At 40.0% G+C, this 11,508-nt stretch overlaps 1 protein-coding gene and 1 long non-coding RNA gene across 10 annotated transcripts in view; one reads left to right on the top strand and one right to left on the bottom strand.

Moving 5' to 3' along the window:
- LOC128407755 (uncharacterized) overlaps positions 1–9,699 on the top strand; it is a 40,813-nt gene extending 31,114 nt beyond the window's left edge. For 3 of the 9 annotated variants that reach the window (XR_008328885.1, XR_008328883.1, XR_008328878.1), the window contains 4 exons: positions 4,297–4,386; positions 6,177–6,240; positions 7,783–7,853; positions 9,505–9,596. This is a non-coding gene — a long non-coding RNA (uncharacterized LOC128407755). Of the gene's footprint in view, positions 1–4,296; positions 4,387–6,176; positions 6,404–7,782; positions 7,854–9,062 lie in introns of all 9 variants that reach the window. The other 6 variants (XR_008328886.1, XR_008328884.1, XR_008328879.1 and 3 more) reach the window with 6 other exon arrangements.
- DOCK2 (dedicator of cytokinesis 2) overlaps positions 1–11,508 on the bottom strand; it is a 263,188-nt gene that overhangs the window by 2,611 nt on the left and 249,069 nt on the right. Inside the window, exons 47-51 of the mRNA XM_053376513.1 lie at positions 9,462–9,599; positions 6,258–6,385; positions 3,901–4,075; positions 1,576–1,696; positions 321–466 (exon numbers count right to left, since the gene is read on the bottom strand). Of these exons, the coding sequence (XP_053232488.1) occupies positions 321–466; positions 1,576–1,696; positions 3,901–4,075; positions 6,258–6,385; positions 9,462–9,599 (708 nt within the window). The remainder of the gene's footprint in view (positions 1–320; positions 467–1,575; positions 1,697–3,900; positions 4,076–6,257; positions 6,386–9,461; positions 9,600–11,508) is intronic.

The raw sequence follows: 11,508 nt of genomic DNA, 5'->3' as shown, positions 1-11,508 counted from the left end.
TTTTTGCTGGGTTGGCAAATAAATCAGGCCAGGAGTACAAGCGAAGGTCAAATGAGACTTCTTGTGTTAACCTAATATTAAAATTGCTGTTCTGGAGCATGCTGTGCATACAGAATAGGTAAATATTAAAAATAATGCAATGAGCAGATAGATTTCCTCAGTAGGTCATTTTGGGTTGTGCGTCTTCAGTCCCTCACATTTTCAATGCAAGTTACAAGCTCTGATATGAAAACTCAGGGAAAAGGTGGAACACCTCAGCAGCTAGAAGCTGATCAGACACCACTATTCAGTTGAGCCCCAACTTGAAAATTTTCACTTACTATTGTTTTGAAGAGCTGGTTCACTTTCTTCTTTTTTAGAGTTTTCCTGTCTACCTCCAAGATGGGAGGAGGGATGCTTGCCTGGCTCATCCTCTGTGGTGCATTTGGTTCCTCAGGTGGTGGGCAGCACACGGACATAGTTACCCCTTAAAAACAAGCAAACACTGGTACTTAATGAAGTAACAAGAGAGAGCCCAAATTAATTAATTCTAAAAAAAAATGGAAAAAAAATTGGCATGCAGAAAATGTAACTCCATGACTTCCCATGGTTGGACAATGGCAATAATTAAACAGCTTGACTCAAACTGTGAAAGCAAAAAGACTTTATGCCTCTTAGGGCTTCCATTCCAAGTGCATGTACAAGGATCAAGATGACTGATAAATGTTGCCACCCAAGGATCTCTGCAGAAGCACCAGTTCCAGAATAAATGACTACTCTTGTAGGATTCGCCCTACTCCAGATCTAGTGCAATGGAAGGGTTTGGCCTTCTCCCCATCTGTCAGGTAGCTCCCAAGATTCCAGCAAGATTAATATTTCACTCCTCCTCTAATACGCTTGTTTGGATGCTGTGCATCTGGGAGTTTGCTGGGAATTGTCCACAAGAGCTTTAGTTAATCAAGTGAAGAGTAAGAACTGCTAATCGAGAAAAGAGCAAGGTAGAGGAGTGGGATACCCGCCTCCATTATTGCATTTATCAGGGGTGGGTTTTTGTCTTGCTAAATATATGTCCAAACACTCTTCCTTTTTTTCTGTGCTGCACAAAATACCTGTCCCACCACTTCACAAGTTCTTAACTGCAACAGCAATAAAATATTTATGTTCCTTTGATTTTGCTATTACTCTTTATTACTCTGATGCTGACACAAAAGTGTCTATACTTTTGAGTTTCTAAATGGCTCTGATGCCTGTGAGGACTATCTGAGCACATTGCTTGTGTTTGCGTCTGCGCACTCTATACACACAGTGATAGTTAAAGGTCTCGAGTGATAGCAATCTTAACTGATTGTAACTGTAATAATGATTAGACAACATTGAATAAAATATTAGTTGATGCTTGGCCTGTATCAAAATGTCTGCTTTAGGCACTAAAACATTAATATAATACTTAATATTCAACACATTTTGAATTTGAAAAGATTGAAGTTCTTTTTTAAAACAACAATGAACTGAAGTACCCTATTTTATTTTATTTTATTTTAATTACTAGCAGCCCCAAAGTACCGAGTTCTCATTCTCTTATCCTAATTGCCTTACCTGGAATGGTTGGCATAGAACGGCTGGCGAAGCTCATTTGCTTGAGAACAGATGTTTTGTGAGGTATACCCAGATGTTCAGAAAGATTCGTGTCACTCATAAATGCATGTTTTCTTGACAGCTGTACAGTAACACACAAATCATTCAGTACTCAGGAGGGGGAATTAACCAATTTTAACAGTTGCATATAAGGTAAAATTATTCGTGCGAGTTTTACTTGTGTTGGCAAACATAATTTTTTTTCAATTATTTGAAGAGACTACTGCTTCCTCACAAGTGAAGCTGCCCCTGGCGAAGCCAGAAGAATGCAAAATGCTTCATTTAATAACTAAGATCAGTAAAGCCAAGCAGTCATTTTATTGACTCAGGTATGATGCCTAAGACCATTAAAATCAATGGGAGTTTTTTCCTCTGTAATTCAGTAGAATATGAACTGTGCTCTAAAAATACAGTCCACTGGGAGGTTTTGTACAAGTTATCTTGAAGCTAATGAGACTTGCCCAAGGGCACAAAGGAGGTTATAGCATCCTTGAAATCTTACTTAGTCAAGCAAGGGGAGCCACTTCCATTTCTTATAGATACTGAATGCAGAGGAAAGATCACCCAAACACACTTCTATTTTCTTACAATGGCCTCATTTGCATGTCACAGTAAACATACTTTCTCTGTATGAGCAAAACATACCCCTTCACTCTTTTCCACTGTTGCAAGGAGTGGGGAGGGAATCCACAACTCTTAATATAGCATTAGGTCTTAACCCTGGACTGTAGTTTGTTTCACTCCCAACACACAGTTCCGTGCACAGAAGCCAAATAGACTGGATCTTTCTACAACACTGGTGAAGTATTGACCACCATACCTGGAACAGTAGGCCAGTTTGGGGCAGATGGTGGGAGGAAAAGGTCATTTGGCAACAGAGGAGATTGGTTGGGGGCTCAGGGGGAACAGCCAGCAGCTGTTTTGGCTGTCCCTGAGCTTCTGCCAAACTCTGCCTAATGGTTTTTACCCTGTCACAAAACTGAAATGAGGCAGAAGCTTTGTTCTATAGGATATCACCAACAGAAAGCTAGAAAAATCCCACAGAGTCATAGTAATTAGACATACATGCTCAAGGACACTTGCTAAATTTCTGAAGGTTAAATAACTGGCGTCATATTCACTTCTCTACCACATCTTTCTTTATTTGGCAAAGGTGTGGCCAACACTCTAAATCTGTTCAACATCTGCTTGGCAGGCACAAATTGAGTTTTAGTCATTTATGCCATGACAGTCTTTAAAAACTGAATTTTATACTGATCTCAGCAAGCACATGAAACATATTTAGAATTATTGAATTTTAAAAGTTATGTATGTTTACATTTTATGTGATCACAAAAGGGAGTAAATTTACTTCTGGGGTGAACAGTAAATGAAGCTGATGACCATTTAATAGGGTCTTAAACAGATTATATTGGGATAGAACTTTATGTCCTTTGTAACAATTCTTCCAAAGGATTTATGATTCAAAATGATTTTTAGTTAGCTTTGCTTCTGGATAGTAAACTAAATTAGATGAGGCTTCTTTACTGAACTGTTTTTGATTTTTGCTTTAATGACGTTGCTTTTTTAATACTCAAAAACATTTGGTTCTTAGGGGTGATGTTATAAAATTGTGCAATGCAAGTCAGGCTGATGATATATTAATGTGCTCAAAGTGCTCAAATGATAGATCGCACAAAAAGGTGCCAATGGTGTAGTCTGCAGCTTGGCACTGTTTATAGAGCACAGTTTGCAAACTTGCAATGCCCTAACAATATTTAATTTCCTTTAGAAGACTCATAATGACCACCTATCCCACTTGAAAGTATCCACAAAAGTGCAGCCAACTTCTTTCTTCTGGATCACTGCTATAACCTCCCACCAAACAAGCCATCTGACTGTCACCAACAGTAAATAAAATAATAATCTGGTTTAGGTCAGGATATATTCCCAGCCTCCTTGATTGTTAAGCGTACTGTAACTATACCGGTTCACTTATACCAGATGTGGGGAACCTTTGGCCCTCCAGATGTTGCTGAACTACAACTCCCAACATCCTTGGCCTTGCCTGCTAGGGCTGATGCTAGGAGTTAGCGTTCAGCAACACCTGACATGTTCCATTAAGCAAATGTATCTTCCACCACTTACCAAGATGAGTGTCACATCTTGCAAGAAAACCACATCTTTTTCTTTCATGGACATTGATACTTTAAGGGACACATACTGTCCAGAAAACATACGTCTACTATGAAATTGACAGTTTGTACTTCAGAATTCTAATGAGACTACTCATCTATAACAACGTACACTTTTCATATCAAGAAGTTCAGGTGATGCTTTTTCATCTGCAAAGACCACACTGCTTCTCTTTGCTCTCTTCCTGCACTTTCTCAGCTTAACTTCAGGCAGGGGGCTTGCCAGGCGTACATTCTCATCTGACACTGACTTGGTAGCCTTGGGAGACGGGACTTCCAGTTCAAAGCTGAGGATAGAAATTGAGGCAAAGCACTTTTAATTATTATGCCCATAGCACTGCTCCTATATTGAAAGATGATTCTATTCAGCATTGCAGGCCCATTGTGCAAGACAGCTTGGGATTTCCTCAGGTGGATATATGCATGAAGCTGATGGAGGAGAATAGAAGATGAGGGTCAGAGCAGGTTTATTGGGGAAAGTACCTTTATGTAGTCTCTTTTTTTGTAGTGGCACAAATGCAGCTGAAAGGAAATGGATGGAACAAGAAGTGACAACAAAGCAATAAACAGCAGGTGAGCTCAGAAGATTCTCGCAGAGGTAAGGTACTGGAAGTTGTGGCAAAGAGTTCAGGGCATGGCTAAAATAAGCCTGCTAGGGCAGGCTTCCCCAAACTCGGCCCTCCAGCTGTTTTGGGACTACAACTCCGATCATCCCTAGCTAACAGGACCAGTGGGCAGGGATGATGGGAATTGTAGTCCCAAAACAGCTGTAGGGCTGAGTCTGGGGGTGCCTGTGCTAGGGTGAGAGAGGGGAGCTTGGGACCAGAAACAAAACAAAACACTTGAAACGTCTGCTGTAAATACTTCTGGGGGTAAGAAAAACAAACTGCATATAAATAGGTAACAATGGTACAGCAATTCTTTGTTATGATTTGCAATTTATTTATATACTGATTGTATGCCCAAATCAGTAAAAGCAGTTTACAACTATAAAACCAATCCATGCATGCAAAATTAAAATATCCTTAGTTAACATATCCAAGGAAACAATAAGAATAAGAGTTAAAAGAATATTTGAAATACAGTTAAAACAATAAAATCACTAGGTTTTTTTAATAATTCTAGGCTTTATTTCTTCACTGTCTCTTGGTGATGTAGCAACTCAGCAAGGATAGTTCATTAGCTGAATGTATTAATTAACAGAATATCTTTGGCATCATCATAATTAGGGGACCTTCCTATGTTACTTTGGAGGACAATGGTGCCCAATTAGAAGTTACCACATTATCTTAAAATACATGGACAGATAATCCAGGAAGGCAACACTCATGTTTTAAAAACTGTGTTTTCAAGATCTCATGTTTTCTCTGTGAAAAAAGCACACATCTTTTCATTTGCCTAATGCATATTTTTGTGGCTATGACTCCTGAACTCACTGTAGTAGCAAGTAGTGCTGGAATGAGAATTAGTAAGTTTTCAAAGGTTCGCCAGCGATCTATGTAGTTGAATTGCCATTGCAAATTTCAAAAGTAGCTCTTAGTTTTGAAATGGCTTTCCCTAAGAAATATAAAAGATTAAAAAACCTTTCTCAGCTGAGTCATCACATGCTCAGGATTCTTACTGTCTCGGCTAAGCCATTGCATGCTAGTTCAGAATTCAGTGGACAGAATATTAACAGGGACCAGGCAGTCTGAACATATAAAAGCAACTCTGGTCTGGCTGCACTGGTTTCCACTGTGTTTCTGGGCCCAGTTCAAAGTACCGGTTTTGATCTATAATACAGTGGTACCTTGGGTTACATACGCTTCGGGTTACATACGCTTCAGGTTACAGACTCCACTAACCCAGAAATAGTGCCTCAGGTTAAGAACTTTGCTTCAGGATAAGAACAGAAATCGGGTTCCGGTGGCACGGCAGCAGCAGGAGGCCCCATTAGCTAAAGTGGTGCTTCAGGTTAAGAACAGTTTCAGGTTAAGTACGGACCTCCAGAACGAATTAAGTACTTAACCCGAGGTACCACTGTAATGATTTTGTTATTTGTACCCTGCCCATTTGATTGGGTTCCCCAAGCCACTCTGGGCATCTTCCAGCATATGCAAAATCATAATAAAATACAAAAACATAATATGCAGATTTGGAACCGCAGTGCCTTTCAGAGAATTGCTTTCATTCTCTCTTTACTCCTAAGCATTTGTTTATTTTGTCTCCTGTTACTTGATTTTTGTTGTTTGCTAGCTTTTAGATCATCACCATTATGCTGATGTACTTGGGGAATGGTTGGGAGCTGGTATACGATTACTATTATGCTCTAGTGTAATTTTTAAAAATTCTCTGTAGCATTATTAAGTTGCTTTGATAACTTTGTTGTATAATGTGAAATTGTAATAGGAAGATGAAGGAGAAGGAAGGAAGGAAGAGAAGGAGAAAACTCCTGCCATATCTGTATGGAGCGGTCAGTATAAAACTCACCTTTCTGCAGTAGTCTTGCTTGGTGTACCACAGTCTGAATTCATAGAGGACAGGGAAATAATAGACATCTGACGATACGATCGCAGCATAGATGTTGGCCGACCAACTCGCCTATCATCAAAATCCGGCTGAATAGGAAATATAAGGTAGTTAATCTTCCCTGGTGGAAAGGGAGATCGGTATTTACCATGAGGTAGAACAGATAAAACTCAAATACCTCAGCAAGGCATTTAACCCTTGATTTTGTTTTCCTTTGATTTAATCCCATTTGTAAAGTTTGCAAATTAAGTGGAAAATAAACAGTGTGTTGTTGGAAGATAATAGCGGAAAGCATGTATTGAAGACATAAAGGTAGCTCAACTTGGAGCTCAGCAAGGTTCAGTTATGGCATACTAACCTAACACACCCTTTCCCTGCATCTTGTTCTTTTTTCTAACCTTGGTGTTTCTACTGTAACTGGTTTAGAGAGTTAATGTTTAGACTTCAGTTGTTCAAGGAGAAACTCTGTATACTGGCACTACACCCTATTTTTGAAAAATGAACCAGACAGTGTGCAAGGTCTCTAATTTTCTTTCTAACCAACCTTGAAAATGTAAAGGAGGCAGCTACAGTAAACTTGCAAGTTGCACTTGTTTCACTTAAGCAATCACAACCTTATACAGGTGGTGATGGAGATAAACAAATTAATAAATGGAGAGCAGAAAAAACCCACCATTCCCTGCTCTCCATATATTTATTTTCCCTCCCACCTGCACACCCAGTGGCTTTGGGATGGCAGCACAAGCGCTCTGACAGCATCCCAGAGTCCTCACTCCACTTTCCCAAAGCCCAGTAAGCATGACTGTGCCTTCCTTACTGGCCTCCATGAAGGAAGTACAAGGGCTCTGGGAGCATCCCAGAGGCAGGCAAGGAAGATGCAGTCTTGCTCACTGGGGCCTGGGAGGCTGCTGGGTCCCTTCCACGACCTTCCCAGACCCCAATAAGCAGCCTTAAAGGGAGGGGGCAGTTCCAAGGGTTCCTGACTTTGCATGATTTTGCCTTACTTAAAATAATTCCTGCTGGCTGAGGACACTCTTCATTCACCCACAGATCAGCCTGAGAAAGGCTGCCTAGCAGCTCAGTATGTCCAGGAAAGATCAAGTCTCCGGGGTTAGTGCAATCCATGACTAACTGAGCTGTATTTTGAACTTAGATCACCCCCTTGATTTTCAGCTCACATTATCGAAGAAGCAGAAATTTCTTCAGTTACCTAGCATTAAGGCAGAGAAGCTATTCTCAATATGTATATGGTGTAAAAACCTGCCACCTCCCTGAGTTTAATACTTGAAAGTCAGGGCCTTTAAAAAAAAACAGATTTCAGAGATATTATGAAGCCTCTATGGAAATTGGTATGTAATCTCATACTTCAGGCTCCATTCTGACGCTGTCTCATTTCACTCAGAGAGCCACCTCCGGCAAGAGACTCAGGAAAGCCATTTAGAGCTCCCAAGTTTATTTTCAAATACATTTTACATTTTATATGCAGTGGGAATTGCTTCTCATCTGGTGAACCCCAGGTTCAGAGAGAAGACACAATCACACAGCTGCATTTTACAGGTAAAGAGAACACACCAGCCAGCCAAAGAGATGATAAAACCAGAAGGGGTCTGCTCTTTGAATTCATTGGCTTTTATATGTATTGGAATATATATTAAATATTGGCATCCCCCAAGCATATTAATTTATGTGGAATGTATTCAGAAGTGATGAAATACTTCATTTTGCAACATATACTTGAAGGAAATTACTTTTCATTTTTGCATTGATATGCATGCGAAATTTCAGCTCAAGTTGGAACCCAGAATAGGCTGGGAGATGTTCAAATCTAAAGGGAGTGAAGAAACCACACTAGTAGTTTGCTTTACATTTAAAACACTAGAGCCAGGCTGCTATCTTATCCATGTGCTTTATGTCAGGTTGTGCATGTCAGACTCTGGGAACTTCCCCATGGTTTGCTAAAGCCCAGGTTAAATTAACTCATCTTGCAATGAGACACAAATCAGCAATCGGGATCTATTTATATCAAGCTCCCAGTGAGAACAGCTTAGGCGAAGTGCAAGTGTAGCCGGGAGAACCTGGATGCATTTTAGCTGACCTGAAAGTGACAAGGACTGTTCAACCAAGCTGACACTGGCTCTAGTCATTCATAATGCAAAAATATGCTTCAGTGCTGCCATGTGGACAATACTGAAAAAGCCTGAGCAATGTGTCAGGTTTGTGCACCCCCCCCACTCCTCCCCATTTATGGTTGGGAAGAAGACTTTAGCAGATTGTAATTTTGCTATTACTGAATCCCATCTTATTCTGGCTTTCAAACAAGAGTCCAAAGTTTGTTTAAAGGCAACTATGGATTCTGAAGCTAGTTTATTAAGTTAATACAAGGGATGTTTACAAATTATGGCTATTGTGCTATATGCACACAAAGTAGACAAGTAGCCATAATTTGCATTATTTGGGACTTAGGCCGTGTAATTTCTCCCAAGGAATAAGCTTAAAAATTCACCACCTAGAAAGCCTTTCTTCAGTAAAACCAAATCAGACCATTACAACCTGCAAGGGCAGTATGTTCCAGGCAAGAGCAGAAATTCTCTTTCATAGACAACAACCCTCTCATTCCTAATGCTATCAAACATTTCATCTAATTATTCGGCTATTTAGTTGGCTGTGCTCCAAGAGCTGTCAGAAACACATAGTGGCTAATTCTATTGCACAGCCTTTTTATACAACCATTTTAGCCTCAGCTAATGCATTTATGTTTTATTATAGAGCTTGCTTCAGAAGCAAATTCAGCAAACAGCTGGAATCTTCCAAGAACCAGGACCCCTGGATATTCAGTCTGGATCAAAGCTCTAAGCTATTAAAAATTACAGACAGAGGAGAGGAAAGGAAGCAGGGGCTCTAGGTCTTGGCCAGAAAACTTTCATAAGGTTTTTAATTCAGCTCCCTAACTACGTGGAATAGCTTTTACATAAACAGAAGGATCTTGGCTTTCTGCTAGGGGAAGCCTAGTGCCCCAGAAGTGGATCTGGCTGCTGGATGAAAGCTGTAGTGCCTTCAGATCACAGGATGCACCTTACAGTCCGATGGTCATTGATTCCTTCCCCATCCCCCTTCAAGCAGCTAAAATAGAAGTAAAAATAGAGAAGTAAAAGCAGGGAATCTTACCAGTTCTCTGACACCATATTGTTTCTCCACTTTGACCTTTAAGTGCCTGAAACACTCCTCCATACGCTCATGGAAAGGACGAAGGCTATCTGAAACCCTCCTCTCATGGATCTTAATTCCAGCTCCAAGAAATGGAATCTGGGAAGGAACAGCAGGAAGAAGTTTAGCCACGTTATCTCCCTGATCTACAGAATGTGTAAAAAAAATCCTGCCGCAATATAGCCAAGAATGGTAACATTTAACAGCAGTTTGGCATCTTATTGTAAACTGAAGACAATTCTAAATAATAAGAGGTAGGTGGTGCAGCAGTACAACGGTGAGCACATTTACAAAGCTAAGTAGGATCCAGTATGGTTTCAGATTGGATGGGAGACCGTGTGTTGAGATTTTTGTATTGCAGGAGGTTGGACTAGATGACCCTTGGGGTCCTTTCCAACTCTGCAGTTCTATGATTGTGTGTGTTTCCTGAGGAAGATCACAGACAAGTAGAGGTTTAGATAGAGGGAGGCTTTATTACATTTCATGTAGTTTTAATACACATAATGAGAGCAAGGACTCAAAAGCGTTTAGGCTCTGAACATAATGTGCCAGGGCACGCTTAATCAGTCCAGATTAGTAACTGGAAAAATACGCTGCAGCAGTCCACCATTTCACTTTATCCTGTGCTGCTGCCTTTTAGTGTACTGGGTTAGTTGAATCCAGCCCTATGCAAACAATATTTAGACATCTAAATGAAGGAAAGACGCCATTCCTTATGCCTGAGATTAAAAATTTTCTTGCATACACTTACAGCACCCACAGAATAAACACTCTGGGTAACTATCACAGCAAACAGCATTTTTCTTGTTGATTCACAAAGGAAGGAAGAAACTGACAATTATTGGTGCTTACACAGGAGCAGACTGGCAGCAATAAACATTTAGCTCATGAAAAGGAAACTTTGCCATCACGCTGCATCCCTCATGTAGTTTTGTTGCAACATTAAATAATTGACAAGAACATAAAAATGAAAGTGATATTTCCAGGAGATCTGATTGCTCTCGGTTTTCCCATGTCCTCATGCTGTAGCTGCTAATAACAAGGGAACCAATGAGGGCTATTTCTCCCCAAAGTCTGAGCAAAAGCTGTGCTCTTTCTATGACATTGCCTAGCATCCTTCTCTAAAGTCCTGCAAGGTAAGTTTTAAATTCAATATTTCTCTTTTTCAAAATAACAAAGCATTTTGAGATAAAGGAGAAATATCAGATATTTAACTTTATGCATGGAGGGCCCTTTGATATATGCACATAACAACTGCTTGCATAGTCCTCTTCCTCTATAACCCCATGAAATCTGTGTAGAACCCACACATGCAAAATCATGCGTATATGGCTTTCCTCAGAGTCCCATGTGCACTGGAAGTTTCTGAATTAGTTAATCTTTTTTATGACACAAAACCTTCTTTTCTGTGTTTGCCGTTAGCAGCTGGCCTCTTCCCTTTATCTTTTATTTCAAGAATATAGGCAAAAATGTAACATCAGCCATATTAGAATCTACTATGCCACCTTGCTGAATCAGAGCTATGCTATTGAAAAGTGAAGGATCACTTCAGAGGTCATTTTTAAAATCCTGCTAACTGACTCATAGGAGGTTTGGGATGATTTTAGCTTTTTACCTGCTCTTCTCTGCAATCTACTCAATTGTTTTTGACAAGGGTCAGTGCACCATTCCACATCCCATAAACAATTTTTAAGCAACTCCTCAAAATAAAAATTAGTCTATTTTGTATGTAGGATACAAAATGGGACTCTGCTTCTACAAAAGGAAAAATACAAATGTAAAAAACAGACAGTCATCAATCAGCCCAGGACATATTTCTGTTGGAAATCAGAATACAGTGGTACCTTGGTTTAAGAACAGCTTAGTTTATGAACAACTTGGATTAAGAACGCTGAAAACCTGGAAGTAGGTGTTTTGGTTTGTGAACTTTGCCTTGGAAGCAGAACATGTTTCGCTTCCTGTTGAGTGTGTTCCATTTACAAATTGAGTCCCTTGCTGCTATGGGAAA

Source organism: Podarcis raffonei, chromosome 2 (genome assembly GCF_027172205.1).
Source record: "Podarcis raffonei isolate rPodRaf1 chromosome 2, rPodRaf1.pri, whole genome shotgun sequence".
Classification (NCBI taxonomy): Eukaryota; Metazoa; Chordata; class Lepidosauria; order Squamata; family Lacertidae; genus Podarcis; species Podarcis raffonei.
The sequence above is the reverse complement of the archived record's forward strand: the minus strand, read 5'-3'. Positions and strand labels throughout refer to the sequence as shown.